Source organism: Triplophysa dalaica, chromosome 6, assembly GCF_015846415.1.
Source record: "Triplophysa dalaica isolate WHDGS20190420 chromosome 6, ASM1584641v1, whole genome shotgun sequence".
Classification (NCBI taxonomy): domain Eukaryota; kingdom Metazoa; phylum Chordata; class Actinopteri; order Cypriniformes; family Nemacheilidae; genus Triplophysa; species Triplophysa dalaica.
Genome location: NC_079547.1, coordinates 11,175,143 through 11,200,182, shown reverse-complemented (window position 1 = coordinate 11,200,182; position 25,040 = coordinate 11,175,143). Strand labels below are relative to the sequence as shown.

The 25,040-nt window shown below is 39.5% G+C and overlaps 1 protein-coding gene across 1 annotated transcript in view; it reads left to right on the top strand.

Moving 5' to 3' along the window:
- Window positions 1-25,040, top strand: part of kif1aa (kinesin family member 1Aa) — a 211,055-nt gene that overhangs the window by 71,941 nt on the left and 114,074 nt on the right. Inside the window, exon 13 of the mRNA XM_056751227.1 lies at window positions 11,895-12,003. Within this exon, the coding sequence (XP_056607205.1) occupies window positions 11,895-12,003 (109 nt within the window). The remainder of the gene's footprint in view (window positions 1-11,894; window positions 12,004-25,040) is intronic.

Genomic DNA, 25,040 nt, shown 5'->3' with positions numbered 1-25,040 from the left:
ATTTACCATAACACCAATAGAATCAATCACAATAGACAACAAGTATCCATACAATACAATTCCCATTAATTCCATTACATTTTCTGTTGTATTTTGGGCAGGGTTATATTGTTTTTATTTCAGAAGTAATACTTCAACTATAGTTACTACAGTAAACACATCATTCATTTTCCAAACACTTTAAATGATATAGCAGCAGATCAGAAGTTAACACGCACGTGCACGCACATTAATTCTGGCTATGCAATTTCATGAAATTTTGAATGAAAACTATACATTTAAAAAATTCTGTCATGTATCTCAAAGTGTTGTTTATGTGATATTTATTTACCGTTTAGCCACTATGCCGATCATTTTTATGACAATGTCTTCTATGATCTTTGAATGATCGTAGCGCTTGTTCAAAGCAATTCATCACATATAGCTGAACCCACAGCAGGTGCCTTTTTCATATTTTATTGTTCTATTTGACTTTTTAGAGCGATTTCAGCTGTGTAGTAGTGATGAGGTTTACATTACTTTAGCGGAGAAGATCCCAGTGTTTCCAGATTTGTGTAAAAAAATTCTGCCAAATGGCCAATCAAAGCAAGCCTGAAAACCTGGAGCTTGGAAAAACTTGTGAACATTGCAACAGTGAAAGGTCCAGAAAAATTCTTCAGAAAACGTCTTGGTTACGGATGTAACCTCAGTTCCCTGATGGAGGGAACAAGACGTTGTACCGAACCGACAGATGGGTTTTACTTGAGAACCTGTCATCTTCTGACTAGTTTTGAAGAGGCCCAATACTTCCAATGAAATTGGCAAATGAAATTTGCACGCTGGACTATGTCTCCGGATATGCTTGTGGGTCTGCTGTCCTGGTTCCACCATCATGTCATGTTTTATTCTTGTTTGTTGTGGAGCCGTGGCATAGCCTTTAGTTATGTGGTGGGCGAGAGACTGTTGTAGCACCTATGTGTCCGCATACTCTCTCTCTCTCCGGTCTGCGTCATTGTTCCCGCCATATCGTTCCTCGTCAGCCTTTCCTTAGTGCTTAATCCCCAGCACCTGTTCCTCGTTAATGTTACTGTGTTTGTCACCCCTTAAAACATCCTTGTGTTCATTGTCCTGTGCTCTTTCATTGTAAGCTGTATGGTGTCTCTTGTTTGTTTGAACGATATTCATGCCCTCGTCTCGTCTTGCCTTGTTCATGTTTCCCTTGTCTAGTAAGTGTTAGTTTAGTGTTCGTTTCAAGTGTTTGTTTTCTAGTTTAGTTAGTCCGTGTTCTTGTTTATTGTTAAAGATATCCTGTCTTGTTTTCCCCCTTGTGGGTTTTGTTTGCCTTTTTGTATAGTCTTGTGTCACAATAAATATCTGTTTAACCCCCTACCATCTCCGCTGCCTGCAATTGGGTTCTCCCCTTGAAATTCATGATAGTCTGCTATATTTTCTTTGACGGGAATGTGGACTATACGAAAGTAATATTGGTGTAGTCTTAACACCCACCTTTCGATGGGAGCACATGGTTTTGACCGCTTGCCAAAAATCATCTCCAGCGGTTTGTGGTCAAATGTCAAACTTTTGCCCATATAGGTATGGATGGACTAACTCAAATGCCCATACTAAAGTCAATACTTCACGTTCCGTTTGCGAGTATCTTTGTTCACATTCAGTTAAGCTGTGACTGACATAACATATGGGGACGTTATCTCTGTTTTGTTCTTGGATCAAGAAAATGCAGGAGCCATCAATGCTTTGAAGGAGCTTGTCGATAGTTGGAATCGGGTATTTGCCTTGGATTATTGCTTTATTTGCCTGCATCATAACCAGCCATAGTCTAATGTCCGTGTAAGGATTAGGAACGATCACCACTGGGTTTACCTATGGGGTGGCACCAGCGACAGGTTTGATGATGTCGAGCCCCAGGGGCTGTTGGATCATATATTCCACTGTTTCTCTCAGGTGAAATAAAATTTGGCATATTGGTGGGGCTACTGGTGTCACAGTTTCATGAATATGTAGGCTGATCTGTTTGGTGTTAACCTTTCCAACTTCCCTGAACAGAACTGGATGCTGCTCCCTAATTCGACTTGCCACATCACTGATTGAAGCTATGTTGACCCTGATCTCTGGTGCCCCTAATTTAGTAGCAGTCTCTTTGCCCAATGGTAGTTCTCTTTGTCCTTTGATTACGGTAAATTCAGCCTGGGTTCTCCATTTTCCTCAATTCAATTCTCCATTTTCCTCAATTTTCACATTTTAATTTACATGGGAAAGCTCCTTTTATGGGCAGGTTTTTTATACACATAGGCATATAGGTTTATCTCATTTGTATGAGTGGCATACAATTATTTTGCTGTTCAGCATCTCCCATGTAGCTTCATCTATGACATTGCTGGTGGGCCCCGAGTCAATCAATGTCTAACTCATCTGGTTGAGTAACAGTCTTTCACCCTGAAAGCAGACTGGTTATCACAAGTTCCATCAGTTTCTCAACCGATATATTTAGCTTACTGGTTGGTCACACTTTTGGTTTTGCACATTTTGGCAATATGATTGGCACCTTTGCACTTTCTACATGTTTGGCCTTTTGCCGAATGATCCATTTGCCCATATCTGTAGTACTATCTCTCTCTCTTATCTCCTTCGTGTTTTGTGATTCCTTTTTGGTATTTTCCCAGTTTTGTGTAGTTTGGTAGAAGGACCGTCTCACCAATGTGGTGTTTACTCTGGGTATAAAGTATGTGTTTAGAGAATAATTATCTGCAATAATCTGTAGCGGTTCCCTGGATTCCTGCAATGAGAAGATATCTTGCACATATGTGCCTGTGTGATGAAGTAACAATGATCTTGTTGTTGACAGCCAATTCTTCCAGCGGTGTCCCATAGTTGCAGGTTCACTGTAGCAGTAGAATGTTGGTCCTGATATGGTTGAATCCATCTTCAGCGTGTAAACTAAATCAAGATAAGATTTAACTTGAGTATAACCATATAACTTACCTAGTTGCAACTTTCATATCTTTGCTTGAACTTGATATAGACCCCGAATTTAATCAGACAAGAGACAGCATGTTTTACTCACTCTGTTTCACTCTTTTTACTTCCTGAGCTTCTCTTATACGACACATGATGAAGCCACACACCTTACACTTAATACACAACAACACATTACACTTAATACACAACAGGTGCCACCCGGTGTTGTCATTGGCAATGCCCAGGACAAGTCTTTCGGCAATCATTTCATCTTTAAGTTTCTTGTATAGGTACCTTGTACGTTATGCTCGCTCTCGCAGCTTCATAAGAAAGTTGCCTAATGTCTTTTCTACTTCATGCTTGCAACAACTGAACACATATCTTTCGTAGATCACATTTTTAGCACGTTTAAAGTAGTCTCCCAAAGCAACAAGAATGGCTTTTGGATTCTTTGTTAATCGCTCAATATAATATTGTGGGTGCAGGTATGCCGACATTAATTGCCCATTAATCACCGAAGTGACTCAATCATCCCGATAGCTAGTTTGTAGTACTCGAACTCCACTCCGAAAATGCCTCAACTTTTGGATATGCCTCAGTTTAAAGCCATGTTAGAGATCCGGTGTTCACTTCTGCTCAACTCAATTTTATTTATACAGGGCTTTTTAAAATTGTCATTGTTACAAAGCAGCTGTACATGAGACATTATGACTATAAGCGAAACAATTGACCGCCATATGTAACGACCAAGAATACTGCTTAACTTTTGACGGATGCTCCATAAAATCCTCGTCGTCAGCTAAGAATCTTGGCGTTGTATTCGATAGCACTCATTTGAGAGCCATGTTGCCAACACCTGTAAAATTGTATTATTCCATCTTAAGAATATATCTAAACTATGTCATATGCTGTCACTGTCAGATGCAGAGAAATTAATTAATGCATTCATGACATCAAGACTAGATTACTGTAATGCACTTTTAGGTGGTTGCCCTGCAGGCTTATTACAAAAACTCCAACTGGTTCAAAACGCGGCAGGTCGAGTTCTTACACATACAAAAATGTATGAACATATAACCCCGTTTCTGTCAACCTTGCACTGGTTACCTATAAAGCATCTCATTAACTTTAAGATCTTGCTTATTAATTAATTATTAGTTAGTTAATAATTAATATTGCATATAAGAATTTATAGTCCGTTTAATATTTGACCTGTGGTTCTCTCTCATTTATCTCAAATTTGTGCTTTCACTGTGCGTGTGTGCGAGTGTGTTTGCGTGTGTGCGTCTATGTCAATGTGTGTAAGTATGCATGCATATTGTGTATGTGGAGCATTTCTATGTCTGTCTATTGTGTTTTCACCTTTTTCTTGTTTTTACAGGTGTATGACTTTAGTTGTTTTACTTGTAGTCAATGTGTCTCATGTACAGCTGCTTTGTAACAATGAAAATTGTAAAAAGCGCTATATAAATAAAGTTGAGTTGAGAGTTTTCATGTGATTCAAAAACTGTACTGGGTCGTGGTCGCTGTATACTATAATTGGGGAAGGTGAGGCTCCCAAGTAAACTTCAAAATGTTGTACTGCTTGCACCAAGGCCAGCGTCTCTTTCTCAGCATAAGAGCGCTGTGGTTGTTTAAACTTGCAAGAAAAATGGCAGACGGGTAAGTTCCATATCGTCCTCACGACATTGAAAGAGGACATCACCCATTCCACAATTGCTGGCATCTACAGCGAGTCGCCACGGGTTTTTAAAATCTGGATCAGACAATTCGGGGCGTCAATTAGAAGACCTTTACATTTTCGAAAACTCGCTGACATTCATCAGACCACACAAATTCCCGTTTAGGACTGAGGAGGTATGTGAGTGGGGCTACAACCGCAGAGAAATTTCGGCAAATTTCTATAGTAGCCTGCCATACCTAGAAAATGTAGTAGTTGACACCGATCCTTTGGAGCAGGGAAGTCCACCACAAAAGTTGCGGTAACTTTTGCTTCAACAGGGCGTACCTGACCTCTACCTACCGCCTTTCCAAGGTAGGCCACGGTAGCCTTACCGAACAAGTTGACTGTTATTCCAGCTTCCGCATACCGAATGCCATAACCTCGTACTGTAGGAAACGAGTCTTGCGTTACAAAGGCTAAAATCTCTTTAGCGCAAAGAGTAAGGGGGACCTGCCAATATCCTTTTAACAAGTCAAATTGCTGACGAAATTGGCAGATCAACGCTGTCTACACAGTCATCCACACGGGTAAAGGGAAATTATCAGGTTTCGTGACGGCGTTAACCTTTCGAAAATCTTTTCAAAATCTGTAACTGAAGTCAGACTTTCCAATTAGAATACATGGAGAGCTCCAGGTACTTGAGCTAGGCCAAGCGATGCCATTCATCAACATGTAGTTCTCTCTTTAGCTTCTCTCTTTAGCAGATCGCGTTTAAAAGGGTTAACTCTATACGGATGCTGCTTGATGGGTGACGCAGACCCAACAGCAATATCATGCATAATGATGTTGGTCTGGTTCGGCAAATAACAAAGATTTCAGGAAATTGTACACTACTGCCTGTCGCAGAAAGCTTACATAGTGATAGCACTCCTTCGAGAAGAAAAGAATGTGCCGTGCCTGTATCACGAAGGATTTTCACAGGAACAAGGTTCTGACCAGCGACAGATACAAAACCGCTGCTAATAAAGGGTTTAAAATAATTATCGTGGTACATTTACATTTATGCATTTCTCAGACGCTTTTATCCAAATCGACTTACATTGAATTATCCTACACATTTATACATAGGTATTTGCAATCCCCTGGGATCGAACCCACAACCTTGAGTTGTTAACGCAATGCTCTTACCACTGAGCTACAGGGAAGCACAGTGCTTGTAGAACTAGATATTATTTTAGTCACAGACGTAGTAAAACCGGCTGTCTCTTGTCTGAGGATTAAGCAATCACCAATAGGATGACCAGGTCGTTCACAATAAAAACAATTCTGCTGTGAATTTCCAGTTCGAGAAAACCATTTTCTACCTGACTGTTCAGACTTTGTTTCAATAGAAGAACCCAAAACCGTCATCCTACTTTGATTGTGATCCTATGGTAGTAATCAGTGAGTTAATACATACTCATCAGCAAGGACTCCAGCATGATGAACCACCGTTGCTTTCTGTTCACAAACATATGTAGCAACAGAGGGAGGAAGGCAATTCTTAAATTCCTCATGGAGAACTCGCGCATTTTCTCAAAAGTATCGACATTCTCTGAAGTACACCAAAGATCAAATAAGCTCTCTTTTTCTCTCACTAGCTCCATGAACGTTTCTCTTTCCGACTTTTGACAGTGCCGAAAACGCTGCCTATATGCTTCAGGAACTATCTGATAAGCGAGTAAGATTGCAGATTTAACAGTGTGAGAGTGTTGCACCAACCAGAACAGCGGGACACGCGACGCTGGAGAAATTTGCTCTTTTTGAAAACACCTCTGAAACCAGCCGAAACGCTGAGGGGAAGTCTCTGTCACTGCACCATGTCATAAGAATCCAGCAATTTTTAACAGTATATGTCATTCGATGCAAAGTCTCCGAAGAGTAAAAGGTGAATGAATGCACCAAGCCGTCTCCTTTTATACCCGGATATCCGGGGGGGAGTCCGGCATGCAAATTCCTTTCGCCAATTTCATTGGCTTTTTCAATTTTATTAATTGCAGTAACATGTTTTCATGACATGAGAACACCTCTTTGCTCCCGTTTACAAGAAAGTTTTGTAAGTCTGATAATCGGTATAATACACACCACAAATGATGATCTCATATGATCTCATATACAGTAGGTCTGTGTTTGAGCTTAAGGTCCGTTAGAGAATTTAGGTGCAATTAAGGTGTTTACCTGCCTCCTTATTGCGATAAAAACCAGTGTACCTACATATCTTATTTCAAAAATGCTTTCTGCAATTATGAGCTTGATCGCATTATTTAGATTTAATTTGAAAGTCAATGTGTAATCGCAAAATTGCCAAAATCCTATTATAATCACATTTCGAGGGTACATGTAAATGAACTCATTGCTAACAAAGTTATTAAAAGATTTTTTTCGATTGTCTAATCGGTTCTCATGTAGCGAGTCTTTTGAATTCGACAGCGAGCACGGCAAAATGTCTTCCAAAAACTATCATGTATTTACACGAAAACTTGGTACATGTCATCGCAGTAACATACACAATTTCGGCACAGTACCTCCTGGTGGTCCAGAGATATAAAATTATTTCGGATTTTTTAAACGCAATGGTGAATTGCTACGAAACTTGGCATGGTTCATCATGTTCAAGTACTGATGGGACCTGTAAAGTTATAGGCCAGTTATACCCCCCTAGTGGTCAAGAGATATAACTGTTCATTCCCTTGTCGGTAGGTAGGAAGCGGTAGGTAGGACCCTGATACGATGATCCTCGAAGTGTCAATGTGTTTCATACCGTCTTGATCAGACTCTTGAAGTTTTCTTTAAGCGTTTTAACTACTCTCCGCTTAAGCAGCCTAAATTTGATTATAGGCCTACTCTCTGTGACTGCTTTAAAACAAAGGCAAGCCGTAATTATTATTAGTATTAAGGCTGTAAGGTAATTTTTTTGGACATAGAACTGGTGCTGGAGAGGTTTAAAATTTAAAAAGAGGTTTAAAAAAAACAAAGGCCAAACAGTAGGAGCAAGAGTAGAAATCGGCTGATGTCATCTTTAAAAACAATATGCAAGTGCGTACATCATGGACAGACAGGTAACTGACAAAACACATTAATCTTACATACGGATGGTTAAATTAAAACCATATCATTTCGTTTACCAAAATTTGTTTATATTCTGTGTTTTTAATTTTTAACTATACAATAGTGGTATATTTGTCCATATAAATTACTGTATTATGAATAAAGAAACAAATGTATAGTACAATGCATTGTAAATCACTAAAAGCGTTGGCCAAATGCATACATGCAAATGTAATTTTATGCCTGTGCTGCCTAGAGTTCAAAAGATTTAAGTCATTTGCTTGTGTTTCTAGTGCTTTTATCTATGATATGTAATCTGATTTTAGCTGTATTTACTTCTTACATCTGTTGCCTGTTTTGATTCATGTCTCAAGAATCTGTGACCAAAAATTAAAGGCAGTAATGCCAACCTGCTTTTGTAATGATAACTGATCTTTAGACAGATGTGTGTTTGAATGACAGCTTATGTTTTCTGAAGCTTTATATGCTCTGGGCTGCCTTTTGATAACTGATTCCAGATGGGCCATTGCTTGACTTGGGCAGACTTTTGATTTATGACAAACAAATCTCTCCATCCAAAAATATGTACTGATTACAAAAATACTTGTACTGATCACAAAATGTTTCCAGACTTAAAATGCTGATAAGATTGAAAAGTTATTCCTCAGAAGCATCCAAAGTATTATCTGTGTGTCAATCCAACAAATTAGTGAATTTACTCTGGGTGGTCAAATTGTAATGTTGTTTTTTTCTATATGATATATATCTGTGTAACCAGGCTTCCAGATTGAGAAAAAAATGGAAAATGAAGCTTAATTTAGATATTTGGGAATTGATTGGATTGTTGGAGGCCTGGCCACTGGGAATGTATGTCATGCTGAGGAGAGATGTTGTTTAGACAGCAGTTTGATGATTTTGACGAAAGATTATGAGGGCATGTGAATTCAAATAGATCATATAATTTATAGTAAGCACTGCAGTGTTACTTGAAAAATAATGGTTGATTTTGATTACATAGTCAGTGCTTGGCCACTGCTGGATACTTAATTTAAAATACTTAATTAACACTGGTATTGACCATGTTTGGGATTATCTAATTACATGTAACAGGATTACAGTAATAAGTATACACAAATTTGGTAACTGTAATCCTTTAGTTACATGAAAATTGATTTATCAGATTATCCCCCAAATTTGATTATTATCAGACAGTTGTTTTAAAACTAAAGTAATTATTAGAAAACATGATATTGTATATTGAAAATGGTTGTATAGCACAAAAACACTGTACACTTCCACATTTTAAAACGTGTAAAACAGTAAAAAAAACATTCCTAAATGCTTCTCCTCTTGTTTATCTACATAGCCTATTAAAAAATATGACATTTATAATGTATTGAATTAATTGACATATAAAAATAATCATGATAACAATATCAAAGTCAATAATCAAAAATAATGACTCCATGTGGATCTTGCACCCCTTTCTAATACATTTTTAACTGTATTTCCATTTAATCTGATGTTCTGATTTTTAAAGACTTAAATATTTTTACTTTTATGTTTTATTTACGTATGTGACCCTAAAGTAATCCAAAAGCAATCAGACTACATTACTTTTATATTGTGATACTTGTATGAAGTTACTAATTACATTTTTAACCAAGCAATTTGTAACTGTACCAGAATACATTTTTTAAGTAACTATCCCAACCCTAGGTATTAATTTGCTTGAAGGGACAGCTTTGTTTATTTATTTTATTTTACTTTTTGCACTCTAACAATAAAAACATTCTCGAATTAACATCGCTTAGCGTTACATTTTTCTGATTTTTCAGGTTGCTGGTAACATTTGCATTCTAAAACCTGCAGTGTACTGGGTACTTGAAATGGCTGGTGTCTCTATGCTACTGTGTGCCTGCGCTACAGATACTATTTTATCAGTGGTAGAAGGAGTACTGGAAATTTGAACTTAAGTACGAGTACTGTTAAATTGCTGAAATTGTACTCGATTACAAGTGAAAGTACTGGATTCAAAAAAGTATTTTTTTGTAAAAGTAACAATTACTCTTCTAAAAATTTACCCAGAGTACTAGTTACTCGATACTTTTAGGCGATGGTATTTAATGAATTAAGAAAACATTTTAATAATCAAATTTGGAGATTTATATAGAAAATAGCTTCTTTTGACAAAACACACATTTACCTTAGGCCTACTGATAAAGCATCCATTTCAGACAAAATAACCATTCAATTTGTTGTTCTGTCAGTCTGTCTATTATGAGCTCAGTTTTCCAGTTAAACCATTTATGCACTTCCAACTTTGTTCAATCACGTGTGCGAAATGCTAAACATGAGCCCCACTCTTTTTTATTTAATTTCTTTTTTCGCAGCCCCACTCAGAGTGCAGCTTGCAGGTTAATGATGACGTGATTATCTTTTGACTCCCTGGCCCCGCCCCCGACAGCGGCACTGCAAGTTGCTCAAAATAAAAAAACGTCAGAAAAAAAATGGATAACAGAAAGCGCAAAGGCGGGGCTGAAAAGGCCAGAATAAGCTAACGTTAAGGTAGTTAGGAATAGGAGCACTGCAAGATGCTAGCGGACGTGCAAAACAAAGTTGTCTGCAAACCACCGTTCATGTATCAAACTTTTTCTTGTAGCTCTTCAGCAGCAGCCGCCTCTAGTCCTGTTTGCTGATAACAGTGATGAAGAGCCAGGCCCAGTAACATTACCAAGCTCCAGTCATGAGCCCAATACACCAGAATGGGCAAGTAGGATTGTCATTCAGATGAACTAGTAATGAAGAGCCCTGAAAAATGCCCTGAGATAATTAATGATATTTGTGGTAACAGAAATAAATGTTTAAAATTGTATTTAGTGTCAGAAACAGAGCCAGGACCCAGTTGTATCATGCGAGAGACTCTCACTGTGAAAGACACAGCAGGTAAGCTGTTGTTGTACCACATTCACAGTGTGTGTGAATAAGCAAACATGATCGCTGCAAAAAATGCTTTTCTTACTTATTATTTTTGTCTTGTTTCCAGTTCAAATATCTAAATATTCTTAATTCAAGATACAATTACTAGACAAGTGAAATGGCATAAGAAATTATGTCTTGTTTTCTGAAGAAACACCTAAAAATGTTTTTGCTTAAAACAACCTAAATCTTAATTAAAACGGAAACACAATTATTTTTCTTCCCCATTGGCAGATAATGTAGGTAAGCTTGTTTTAAGCAAAAATCATTTAATTTTGAGGTGTTTTTTTCAGAAAACATGACATAATTTCTTATGCCATTTTACTTGTTTTGTAAATGTATCTTGATTTAAGACTTTTTTATATTTGGACTGGAAACAAGACAAAAATACTAAGTAAGATTTGCTTTGATTTAATTTAATTTGAACGTGCTTTCCATGTCAAATATGTTAAAGACAAACATTTTGTATCACTTTCCCGCAGTGACTTTAAACACACAAAACCGCCGTTTGATATGCGCCGGGCCTGCCGCACCATTCGTCCTCCTCCATGATTAATCTAAATTTGCAGCATATGTCTTGAAATCTGTGTGACGCAAGATTTCTATGCGAGATTTAAGTGGACAGTCATGTGACGGGACTGATTATTCCCCTTAGCCAATCACATGAATATTAAACATATAAAGTAACAACGACAATTGTGAGGAAAAATAGCGCAGTAAAAGTACGGATACTGAACTAAAAATCTAGTCAAGTAAAAGTAGAAGTACAATGTTTTTGACCTACTCAAAAAATTACGTTTCCTGAAAAAACTACTCCTTTATAGTAATTTGAGTATTTGTAATTCGTTACTTTACACCACTGTACTTTATTTTAATTTCCCCCCATTACTGGGCTGTTACTGTTTATTCTCTCATTGTATTTTAGGCGTTTCTCCTCAGATGTGAAATTATGTGAGGTTCTTAGAATTTCTGTAATTTGAAGCTAAATTTTTTCTAATCTTTTTTCTTGTCTTCCTTTTCTGTCTGCTTTACGCTGTTTCTCTAAATCTATGTCTGTCACCCCCTGCCCCCTACTTTCCCCTCCCCCTGCACCACCCCCCCCCCCTTCCCTGACAGAATTATCCGATTACAAGAAAAATAACAATAGTGGGCAGGCTATCAATGAAAGAGATTATCTCTCCACAGTGAACAATGCTATGACGGGGATGAGCCCCTCTCCTTCTCTCTCCGCCCTGTCCAGTGGGGCAGGCTCCATCAGCAGCCTGCATGACCGCATCATGTTCATCCCAGGCAGCGAGGAAGCCATTGAGAGACTCAAGGTGCTGTGTAATACCCATCTGCAAACTGACATAATAATCTTGTTGCTCCAGATTAAAGGGGTCAAGTTTTATTTTTTTAGAATTTTACTTTTCTTCTTATCGTCCAATAACATGATCTATATCTGATTCTTTAAAAACTAATTAAAGGTCTCTCGCTTTTGATTGAGTATTGTCTTTGCTTGAAAAATAAGTAACGAAAAGCTGTGAGCTTAGTTACTGGGTCTGATAAAGTTAGTGCAGCCCCATCATTCAAAACCCCTTTAATTTGTACAGCCTCCATGACATTGTGATGCACTTGGCATTTTTACATAGACATAGGGCAAAAAAGTAATATTCCTCATCAGTGTGTGTTTTGGTCTTTCAACCTGGGCCAGGTAAACATTACAGATAGGTTAATACTGTGTTTAAACAACTATTCTCAGAGACTAGCAATTAGTTATGTCTAATCATTTTTATATGTTTCAATAAACCATCTACCTTTTTATGTAACTGATTTGAAAATCTTATGACCAGTCTTGAAGAAAAACATTTGATGACTAACTAAGACTAGTCTAAGCAGTTTATTCAACCGTCCCCTGGTCAGCCAAGTGTAGAAGCTGACCACCACCTTGGAAAGGATTGGAGACAACCATAAACCAAAAATATGCGCAATTTGTTTTTCATACTATTTCCCCCTAATTCCAAGTACTGTACCTTATCCCTTGTTTACACCACATGCATCTCTGATAAGGTTTTGTTTTGTCCTCAACGCAGTGCCAATATACACCAGGAGTGTGTCAAATGCGAAATGGCTAAATTCGTGAGACTATGTGATTTGCCTGTCCAATGTTGTTGTTCTTATTTTTTTCAATATATTTGAGGTTATACCATGGGAACGCTGGCTATATGGTTGTTTGTCTGGTTTATTGTTGTGTTTATATCTATGAGTCATGCTTTTTTCTCCATAAAAAAATAACCATGGATTTAATAAGCTTAAAACAAAAAAACATGATTGTTATAGTTGAAATAACATTTTAACACAATATAACCATAGTTTTGTTCAAGATGATCCTATTGTCGTCCATTTCTGGTGTCATGTTAATGATATGTGACGTGAAATACAAATGGAATTCTGCACAGGGACTTTTATTTTGATCATCTCAGAGAGGAATTAAAAATGCCAATTTACTGGACACAGCACGGCAAAGCACCTGCAGGCTCACCACCTTGTCCCGAAAGAGAGTGGTGGGATCCTTGGGCACGTAGCCTAGCGGAGGTCTCAGGATCACGTTAGAATCAGCCGGCCCCAACTCTAGGCACTCGTGGGACACTGAGAATGCCTGGAGGTCCACTATCCTCTTGATGGAGGCAAGCGCCACTATATGCGCAATCTTCATTGTTAAATGAGGAAGACTGGCATCTCTCAGGGGTTTCAAAGGGGCAACACAAAGGCTCTGTAGGACAATATTAAGGTCCCAAGAGGGTAAGGAACGCGGTCGAGGTGGATTCATCCTACTCGCACCCCTGAGGAACCTGATGACCAGGTCGTGTTGCTCCAGAGACTTACCCTCCACAAGATCCTGATGATCCTGATGACCCATCTCCGTGGGTATTCACCTCAGGAAGAACACCAGGTTGAGAAGAGCCTAGTGACGGGGCTCTAGCCTGCAGGACAGTCTCAACGACCGCTGGCGGCAAGCCGCTTAGATTATCTTTGTCCTATCCATCCGTCTGGGGAATCGGCCAGGGGGGATTGTCATCAGAGCCACCAGGTCTGAGAACCAAGTCTGGTTGGGCCAGTAAGCTGCAACTCACAGCACTTGATGGCCCTCTTCTCTGACCTTGCACAGGTCCTGAGCAAGGAGGCTCACTGGGGGGAAGGGATACTTCTGCTTGTCCCCCGGCCAGCTATAGGCTAAGGCATCCATGTTGAGGGAACCCTTATACAAGGAGTACAAAAGTGGACAATGGGTGGAGTCCAGAGAAGCAACAGGTCCACCTGCGCATGGCCGAACCGCCCCCATATGAGCCGTACTGCATGGATGGAGTCGCCACTCTCTGCGTACCGTCCCCTGATGAGAATTCGCAGCAGCTGTCTGGTTCAGGTTGCACGGGAAGAAGGTGGCTTGCAGGGACTTCATCACCTGCTGACTCCAGAGGAGGAAGCGACGGGCAAGTTGTGAATCCTCCTCAGTGCCAAGGACAGCCAGCAAATCTAGGCAATTGACTTGCCAACTCCGAGGGGATCCTTCCAACTCAACTCAACTTTATTTATATAGCGTTTTTTACCATTTTCATTGTTACAAAGCAGCTGTACATGAGACACATTGAATACAAGTATGAATTCGAAAGCAGCCCCTCTTTTCAGGTCACCGCTTCCCATTCTCAGCTTTGCCATCAGGTCTGGGCATGAACTGCATCCTGCGGTAACCTTGGAACAAAGAGACAAGACTGGCTGAGAGTAGAGTACTGTTCTGCACTCTTTGATGCAACAAGTACATCATTTGTTGTTGGATGTGTTCCTGGTTCCGGTTGATCTAAATAATGCAGCCTAAATCCTCTGAGGATTAATATTATGGATGTATAGTGTATGCAAGATTAAAAAGATGAGTCTTTAGTCTAGATTTAAACTGACAGAGTGTGTCTGCCTCCCGGACCGTGCAGGGAAAAATATTCCAAAGTTTAGGCGCTAGATAAGAAAAGGATCTACCACCTGCACTCGATTTTGAAATTCTAGGTATTACCAACTGACAGGACGCCTGAGAGCGTAATGTACGTGGAGGTCTGTAATACAATAGAAGTTCATTCAAATACTGCGGCGCTAGACCATGTAGGGCTTTATAGGTAATAAGCATGATCTTGAAGTTAATGCGATACTTTATAGGTAACCAGTGCAAGGTTGACAGAACCGGGGTTATATGCTCATACTTTTTTGTACGTTTAAGAACTCGAGCTGCCGCGTTTTGAACCAGTTGCAGTTTTTGTAATAGGCCCGCAGGGCAACCACCTAGAACTGCATTACAGTAATCTAGTCTTGATGTCATGAATGCATGAATTAATTTCTCTGCATCTGACAGTGACAGCATATGACGTAATTTAGATATATTCTTAAAATGGAAAAATGCAATTTTACAGTTGTTGGCGACATGGCTTTCAAATGACAGAGTACTATCGAATACAACACCAAGATTCTTAGCTGATGACGAGGATTTTATGGAGCATCCATCAATCGTTAAGCAGTATTCTTGGTTGTTACGCATTGCAGTTTTCGGTCCAGTAAGTAGCACTTCTGTTTTGTCCGAGTTTAGTAGTAAAAAATTGTTACTCATCCACATTTTTAAGTCAGCTATGCAATCCTTTATTCGATGAAACTGCTGAGTTTCATTAGGCTTCGCGGAAATATAAAGTTGAGTATCATCAGCATAACAGTGAAAGCTAATTCCGTGTCGCTTTATTATAACTCCTAGAGGTAGCATGTATAAAGCGAAGAGCAGAGGCCCCAAGACTGAGCCCTGTGGTAGACCGTACTGGACTTGTGTTTTGCGGGACACCTCATTGTTTATTGCTACAAATTGAAAACGGTCGGATTAATAAGACTTAAACCATTTCAATGCTATTCCGTTAATGCCGACGTAATTTTCGAGTCTATGTAGAAGTATGCTATGGTCAATGGTGTCAAATGCAGCACTGAGGTCTAGCAGCACCAATAACGAAATACAGCCACGGTCAGACGCTAAAAGCAGATCATTTGTAACTCTGATCAATGCAGTCTCTGTACTGTGACATGCTCGAAATCCAGACTGGAATTCATCATTGATGTCATTCCTTTGGAGGAAGGAGCATAATTGAGTTGAAACTAATTTTTCCAGAACTTTAGATATAAAAGGTAAATTCGATATAGGCCTGTAATTCCCTAGTTCTTTAGGGTCGAGTTTTTTTTTTTTTTAAAAGAGGCCTTATAACAGCCACCTTAAATGCTTAAATGTCAGAGATGAATTAATAATACTGAGAAGAGGATCTATAATTTCTGGGAGCATTTCTTTCAGTAGTTTTGTAGGTATAGGGTCTAGCATGCATGTTGTTGATTTAGATGATCTTATGATTTTAGACAGTTCATCGTGATCTACTGTAGAAAATAATTGCAATTTCTCCTTAGGGGTGCTGTAGTTAGTTTGTTCAGCGGATTTCACTACAGGTTGCATTGTTTTAATTTTTTCTCTTTTATCTTGGATTTTACTCGTGTAGTAGTTCATAAATTCATCAGTGTCATGCTGATAATCAGAATCTGACGTCGATGACGACTTATTTTTTGTTAATTTAGCCACGGTGTTAAATAAAAACCTAGGGTTGTGATGGTTTTCCTCTATTAGTGTTGAAAAGTAGGCGGATCTAGACGTTTTTATTGCATTCCTGTAATTTCGAGTACTATCCTTCCATGCTATACGAAATACCTCTTAATTAGTTTTCTTAAAGTTGCGCTCCATTTTCCGGAACGCTTTTTTTAGAGTCCGACTGTGTTCATTATACCACGGTGTTGGGCTGCTATTTTTAGATTTCTTTAAACGCAGAGGAGCAACTGTGTCTAATATTTCCGAGAAAGTAGTGTTAAAATTTTCAATAGTAGTGTCAAAATCGTCAACGTTTTTACTCATGCTAGATTTTTTATACAATTCAGGCAGATTATCGAGAAACGCATCTTTGGTAGTTGAAGTTATCGTTCTACCATATTTGTAACAAGGATTTTGATTTGCAGCCGTAGGCCATTGAAGCAAACATAATATCAGATAATGATCCGAAATGTCTTCACTCTGCTGAACGATTTTATCATCGTCCACATTTATACCATAAGAAAGTATTAAATCTAAAGTATTTAACGCCCCGACACTGCATGCCCATTGCTCACCCGTGCAGAGAGGCAACTGTTATGATGCCGAAGTGCCTCAAGATCTGCCCGAGAGATCTGGTAAGAGATGCTCTGTGCTGGGGAGAGCCTGCTCTTTTCCTGGCTGACCCGAGTGCTGAAGCATGACTTCCCTGTGCATGCACATCAGATAATGCGAGTGAGCCAAGGTAAGCCAGTCATCAAGATAGTTGAGTATCCCCGTGCCCTTCGCTAGAGGAGTGGTGACCTGGGCCCTAAGTGCGGAAGCGTTTCATAAATTCTTGTAAAATCCAACTCAAATCTTTAATGAAATTTAATCTAAAAATGTTATCAGAGTTGTCTCACCATCACACAGTCCCCTACAGGACCATGCATACGTAAACTTGTTACTAAAACATATGTATAAAAACTTTAAATTGTGTGACATCTTGCTAAAGAACTTAAAAAAGGAACTTAAATAAGGAAAAATGTATTTAAAACATTTATAGCGAGAGCATTTGGTATTATTTTGGACACTGGGGATCCTGTGGTGGAGCGGTTCATCGGCTTTTATCTTCCACGTTTTGTACCGTCACGTGAATGGAAATATTCATATGGAAATTATATGCAGACGTCGTTTGTGTTCTTTTTACATTTCATAGTTTAATGTTCATGTCCACTGGGTCGCCCTGTTCGTATGTTAACTGGTAAGAACTACATAAGGAGTGAGTAAAAGGAGAAGAAATCGCTAGCTGCATCTCGTGTCTTCTTTGCTTTATTGTGCCTGCTTACTATAACATAACAAGTGGAAACGAGAATGTTAGGATGGCTCGGCTCTCTACACCTCCCTCCAGCATTCCTGGAATGCCAAGGTGAACCAAAACTTTCCATTGATGCATGGGAAAAGTTGTTTAAGAACCACTTGCTTGCTATTAGTGGAGAGGAGTTTTCTTCTGAGAGAATGAGAGCTCTGCTGATACACTGTTTAGCAACAGAATGGCAATAAATCTACAAAACACTGCTTCCTCCGCTGATACTCGTAATTCACAAAATATTTTTTCATCAAGTAAATGTGGTTTTAGAGAGATACCGCTTCAGACAACACACTCAAGCCTGAGGTGAGTCCACTGATCACTATATGTTGCAGCACTTCGAGAACATGTGCTTTTGGTGATATTGAGCATGACATTTTCCGCGATCAGATCATGGAAAAAGAAATTGCATGATAAATCCTGCCCTGCTAAAGACTCCAAATGTAGAACATGTGGAAAATTCTCGAAAGTGTAAGATTGTATCATGGTTAGTTAATGTATGCTTACCTGAAGTGACTGTAGTCTGTGTGAATGACTGTGTGAATGACTGCCATACAGATAAAGTAGCTGTAGTTGGTACTTTTACTATAGTTACATCGTGCATCGATTCTACCGCTACACGTATCCAAAGAGTACTTCAGCTCATGGGTCCTGTGTTCATCAAAAAGTGCAGCTTCTGACTTACTCAAAGAAAAACGTACATGTGTGTGGTTACCTTAAACTGAACGTGACCTGCTACGACTGTAGCTGGTGAGTTTGACACAGTCAAATCAGGATCTCCTCTAACTGGACGTGACAAATCACCGGACATCAATGAGATTAAGGATCTTTTAGTGGAGATAAACCTTGAAAAATCAGGCCAAGTAAACATTGAAAGAGGAGATAAAACTCTACCAACGACCCTGCTTCTATGTGGAAAGGCCTGAAAACCATCACCAGTTACAAGATGCCATCCCCCAACTCTGTGGTGTGTCAACAACTGGTGGAAGACCTGAATGGGTTTTAATGCTGGTGTAGCGATTTTAGCTGCATGTTAAAATAAGGATGAGTTTAACTCACCAAATAAGATTCTCCACCAGATCTATCAAGATCACCTCCATGAAATGAGTTATTTAAGACGTCATTTTCAGTCAAGGAATAAGTTTAGCTCAAAGGCAAATATGTATAATGGTCGTCATTACACATACATATTTTACAATTCTGATTAGCAATATAGTGATACAAATCCCATATGTATTCGTCCAGCAAATACATCAATGATTTTATACACTAATGTTATCTAATGACTTTAAGTAACGTGACTTTACCAAACAGAATTAAGAGCAGAGGTAGCATAGATCGAAACACAGTTTAAGTGACCAAGTTTGTGAGCGTGAACAAAGAGAACCCATCACAAATGCCTTTATGGGTTTTTATTCAACTCAATTCTACATGGTAAACATAATGACGACAAACAAATACATGAAACACAAACACGCTAGGAAGCGCAGAGAGAGTGAGAGAGAGAGAGAGAGAGAGAAAGGGCATTGCAATGATTTCTGAACATCATTAAAATCATCTTTAACAAAGAGGCACAGACGTAACGCAGCTATTTTATAGAAACGGAATACTTGCAAAGCTCTGTGCTGGATGTACTCGTATGCGCTTGGAGTGATGGAAATGTTCAGATGATTTCAGAATCGGTCCTGCTGAAAGTTGCGGTCCTGCTGGATGTTGCGTCCTTGTTGAAAGTCGCGGGCCTCAGCCCTCATGACCGGCCGAATGGCTCGTCGAGGTGTGCGTGGCAGCAGAGTCCATTGTTCCTTCTCCAGTTAGGGAAGAAATACCTCACCTCCTCCCCGATAGGGGGAGGTGAGAGGAAAGGTCCAACGATGCAACTGATTCAGGAAGAGGGCAAAAGAGAGGAGTGAGACTGTGTCCTGGTCGACATTTAACTTCATGAAGGGCATGCTCTCAGAGTTTGAGTCGGCCAATCAAAGTTGAGTGGGGGAAGAGATTCTTTGTTCACTCAACAGCAAATTTCCATCTTATGACCTGTAAGTAACTTTACAAGATACCAGTCCAAATGATAACATAATGATGGTTATGTGTTCTATGGTCACACAATATGTATCAACAATGAGGAATTGTGAAGAGAAACATTTGGATATCAAAAATGGACAGGTTTGAAGTGTATCAAGTTATGATTATTTCGGGTGTATGAATACAAACCACGCCTGAATTAAACTTGTATATCTACGAGTTACAGACTATTTAAGATGGCATGAGCGCCAACATATAACCACACATTTAGTTACATATATATGAAAGGACAGTTTAAGCACACAAGTTCCTATTGTCAGAGAAGTTTCTCTGGTTAGCCTCAGATGTTGAGTAAGAGATGAGACAGAGACCTATCACCAATGCTTTGAAGCTAAGGAGTCGTAAATATCCTACAGAGAAACCAAATGGTTTTCACACTTCTCGGTGATAGTTCAAAATGTAAAACCAGACCCCATGGACCCAGGTTTGCTATGGTCTTTGAAGATGTTATCTTGAAACCAAGACAAAAGGGAGTGAGAGGTCGAATGGCTTTTCTCACACTGATCCAGTCACTACACTGGTTTGAAAAGCCCCATTTTACACCTCACACCCAATCTGACCTTTCCAGTCACAACCATCAAGACCCCATTCCCCCTTCCCCACGACACTGCACCTGAACCTGCATTTAAGATTAGGGATGCATGATATTATCAGCTCACATATATTAACAACCGATATTGGCTTATGAATTAAATATCGGCCCGAAATGAAAAATTATGCCGATATGCTGATAGTGTGTAGCACGTTCTGACATGAGCGTGCACTCGTAAAGACACCAGCTGTCACATAGCACATGAGTACAAAAGACCCTTTTCATGTCTTATTGTGTGTGAACTGTCATATAAACACAGGGTTGTGTTAAAACACACACAAGGTTTTAGGTTAAGCCAGTGTTCTGACATCTTGTGCCACCATTAAGAGCCAGCTAAGTATTTTGTTTTCTTAACTTTTAATTTATTACATATTTTTGTTCGATGAGTGTAATAAGCATTACACACAGTTTCCCATTGATATCTGAACACAGTTTTATAAAATGTATACTCTATCAGGAAAGAAAGAGGCCCAGATTGTGTCTCACCTGCATGCCTTAATGCCACAAATATATTTAATAGATCACTGGAGCAGTGCATAGTCTCCTCCTGCCTCAAATGTTCAACCATTATCCCTATGCCTAAAATAATCAGGCTAAACGACTACAGACTTGTTGTCCTGACATCTGTGGTCATAAATTCGTTTGAGACTCTGATGCTAGCCCACCTAAAGGACATCACTAGATCCTTGCTAGACCCTATACAGTTTGTTTATCAGGCAAACAGGTCAGTGGACTATGCAGTCAACATGGAGCTGCCTTTTATCATGCAATACCTTAAAAGACCTGGGACATATGCCAGGATCCTGTTTGTGGACTTCATCTCAGCCTTTAATAGAATCCTACCAAACATCCTTCAGACAAAATTCACTCAGCTCTCTGTACCCATATCCATCTGTCAGCGGATAACTAACTTCCTCGCGAACAGCCAACAGCTTGTGAGGATGGGGAATTTCACAGCCAGCACCCTCGGGCTGTGTTCTTTCTCCACTGATCTTCTCCCTGTACACCAACGACTGCATTTCACACAAACCCTCTGTCAAACTTTTGAAGTTTGCAAATGACACCACGACCATTGGCCTGATCCAGGACAGAACAGCTGGCTGTCTGGTGGAATCAGAACAACCTGGAACTTAATACACTAAAAACTGTGGAGATGAGTGGACTTTAGGAGGAACCCTCTATCACTCCCTCCCCTCACCATTCTCAATAGCACTGTGATAGTTATGGGGTCATTCAGGTTCCTGGGCACTACTATCTCACATTGCCCACATTGCCAAAAAAGCTCAGCAAAGGATATACTTCCTTGACCAACTGAGGGAGTTCGATCAACCACAGGAGCTGATGGAACAATTCTACACAGCTGTTATTGAATCAGTCCTTTGGACATTCATTACAGTATGGTTTGGTTCAGCCCCCAAATCAGACACAAGTAGACTGCAACGAATGTTTATTGTTGTGCCCCTGGACGTGTACAACTCCAGGGTGAAGACATGGGCAGATAACATCATCAAAGACCCCTCCCACCTGTACACAATCTGTATGAACTTAAACGATACAGATCACTGCGCACTAGAACATCTAGATACAAGAACATCTACCATATCCTCCTAGTTGTTAAGTGCAATATATATCAGTAAAATATCTTTACACTTCCACTTCATGTAAATACATTTTTGTTTATGGTTATAAAAATGTACAATGCACAATTGTAATATGCAGTACTTACTAGGCAAACTTGCAATTAAGTAAACTTCACCTTTGTATATACTTTTGTTGTTTTCCTTTTAGTCTTATATTTATTTTATATTCTTTTTAATTTATTGTGTTATGTGTATTCTGCGTGTTTAAGAGCTTGTGTAACAAGAACACATTTCTTGTGTGTGTGCACACTTATTCTGATTCTGACCAGAAAGAAAGATCAACACCATTACTATGTGTGTCGATTTATGGGAACCTAACAGGGCTGTTGTGCAAGATTGTCAAACCGTATCACTGATCGTGGATAAACTGTCTGAGTTACATGGATCAGTGAAGTTCTATTCTCTTGACCTCAAGTACAGTTACATGAGGAGAGCAGAGGACTTTTATCACTAATGAAGGCCTATACCATTTCTGTATAGTACTGTATGGACTGTTTTCAGGACCATCTGCTCTTTACCAAATGATGATCATAATCTTGAAGGATATTGATGGTGTTCAGTGTTATTTGGATGATACAATTGTTCATGGTTCGTCCGAAGCTAGTCACAATACAAACCTCAAAGCTCTTCTGTCCAGGATTAATGAAGTGGGTTGAAACTGAATGCAGACAAGTGCAAGTTAAACTTGATAACTCCCAGATGATGGCCATACTTCTGCAATTACAGATGCACCCACTCCAACTGATGCAGCTACACTATCGTCATTTCTGGGTCTCAGTGCCTTGTATAGTAAGTTTGTGCCTGCCTATGCTACTCTGGTGGAGCCAATTAAAACCTTACTTCGTAAACAGTGTGAATTCCGCTGGACTACTGCAGCGCAAGAAATAGTTAAACAGGCAATAGTGGATTGTCCCACTCTTTCCCTTTTCAACCCCAATATAACACAATACTCAGCTGTGACGTCTCTGACTAGAGTGTTGGTGGTGTCATGACATCGGGACGTAAAAAACTATTGCTGTCGCTTCACGTTCCTTGTCTGATGATGAACAAAAATACTACTTTTTCAAGAAAGAAGCACTGTGATGTGTCTGGGCTGCTGAGAAATGGCGCACATGGCATTGTGGATGAAAATTCCCACTGCACACTGACTATCAAGCTCCTACCACTCTTTTGACAAGTTAAATAAATAGTCGAGCAGCATTACATGTTGCCAGATGGTCTACATGCCTAATGCAGTTTAACTACGATGTTCAATACAGACCAGGTCCATTAAACAGTGTCGCTGACTGCCAATCAAGACTGCCTATCAAGACTGCCTCTTGCAAACACTGAACAGGACTTTGCAAAAAACATTGAGTCTATTGCTATGATTTAATTTTCTTCCAGCTCAAATCTCCAAACAAAATTTCCACTCTGCATGCAATGACTACCCAGTGTTCTCTAAACTGCGTACGAATCAAGAGACGTGTTGGCCATAACCGAAAAAAGGATGTTGACCCAGACTTACAAGCATACTATCCTATATGAGCTTTCTATCATTGATGGATATATCATCAGTGGAACACACCACCTCTTGGAATTCCTTACCTAAAACTTATAGTCTGTACAAAGCAAAGCCTGAGTTACCTGTAGTGGTGGCCCAAGATGGACAGCAAGACATAAGTTTTTATACGGAACTGTCATACTTACAAACAAAAAGAAAAGTCAAACCAAAAGAAAAGTCTGCCGTTACCCGTGATGCTCCTCTGAACCCTCTTGAATTTCCTTCTGCCGCCTGGGACAAAGTCTATATTGACATTATAAGACTATTTGAAGCTGCACCATGATACTGTAAATAAGCGATAACAAATGGCCCGAAGTCGATTTTACATCCAGGGTTGACACATCTACTATTAAGCAGTTCTTGACTGCTGTGTTTGCTCGACTATGAAATCCAAAGGAGTTGGTCTCAGATAACGGCCCTCAGTTTATCTCCGCTGAGTTTTCTGAGTTTTTGAGGGAGTGAAACATACGTCATTACAGATCTGCTGTTTACTATCCTTGTTTGAATGGAGAAGACGAGATATTTAACAGAGTCCTCAAAGACTGTCTAGAAACTGCTTCAATTCAAGGAGAACCTTGGAAAGCTTTTCACTATAGAAGTAATCCTCATGCTACCACATGTGTTTCTCCATGGTCAATGTATGAGAACCAAGTTAAAGGTGAGGGAAAAGAAGAGGACACAAGTTTTTTCTCAAAAAGAGTTAATTTCTCCAGCGTGGCATGTTCCACTGTCCTCGTGGGTGAAACACACTCATCGAGGAGGGGGACGGACAAGATGTCTGCCCCAAGTGTTGGTGTCATGGTAACTCATGGCAAGAACCCAATTGCAGGCAGACACAGGACGAGACAGATGGTACGGGGTAAACAGATTTATTATTACAATAACAAGACACTAAGAGGCAAAGCAAAACCCACGAGGGGGGAAAAACAAGACAAGATATATAATAAATTACAAAAGGAACACTGACTAACTTAACTAGAAAAACAAACAAAACACTAAACTACACTTACTTGACAATACAGAGAAGCAGCAACATCTAATACATAACACAGTCAAGGTAACGCTTACACGGACGAGGGACTTCATACAATGAACGCGCAACGAGACAAAGAAACATGAGGACTCTTTATAGGGAAGGTAATTAACACAAACTAGGAAACAGGAGGGTAGGGCAATGACTTGACTTGAGGAGAGTATGGAAGACCGCAAGGGTCAAAAATGTCTCTCCCCACATGAAACAGAGGATTCTGTATGATTCCACCTCTAAACCAAGAAATACCTGACAAGGAGAGGTGGAACCATGACAGTTGGGTTTCCAGCACGTTGGGGCAGCCTTTGTGGATACGTCCTGCACACACTTATCCTCTATCCCCTGTCAGGGATTTATAAAGGTAATTATATGAAGGTTCTGGTATATTCATCTGAAAACTTTTGTGTGCATGCAAAAAAAAGTTTTACAAACGAGACCTCTTGTCACTTTAACAGGAACATTGTCCGCTGGCACTTGAATTTATAATATTGTGAAGAA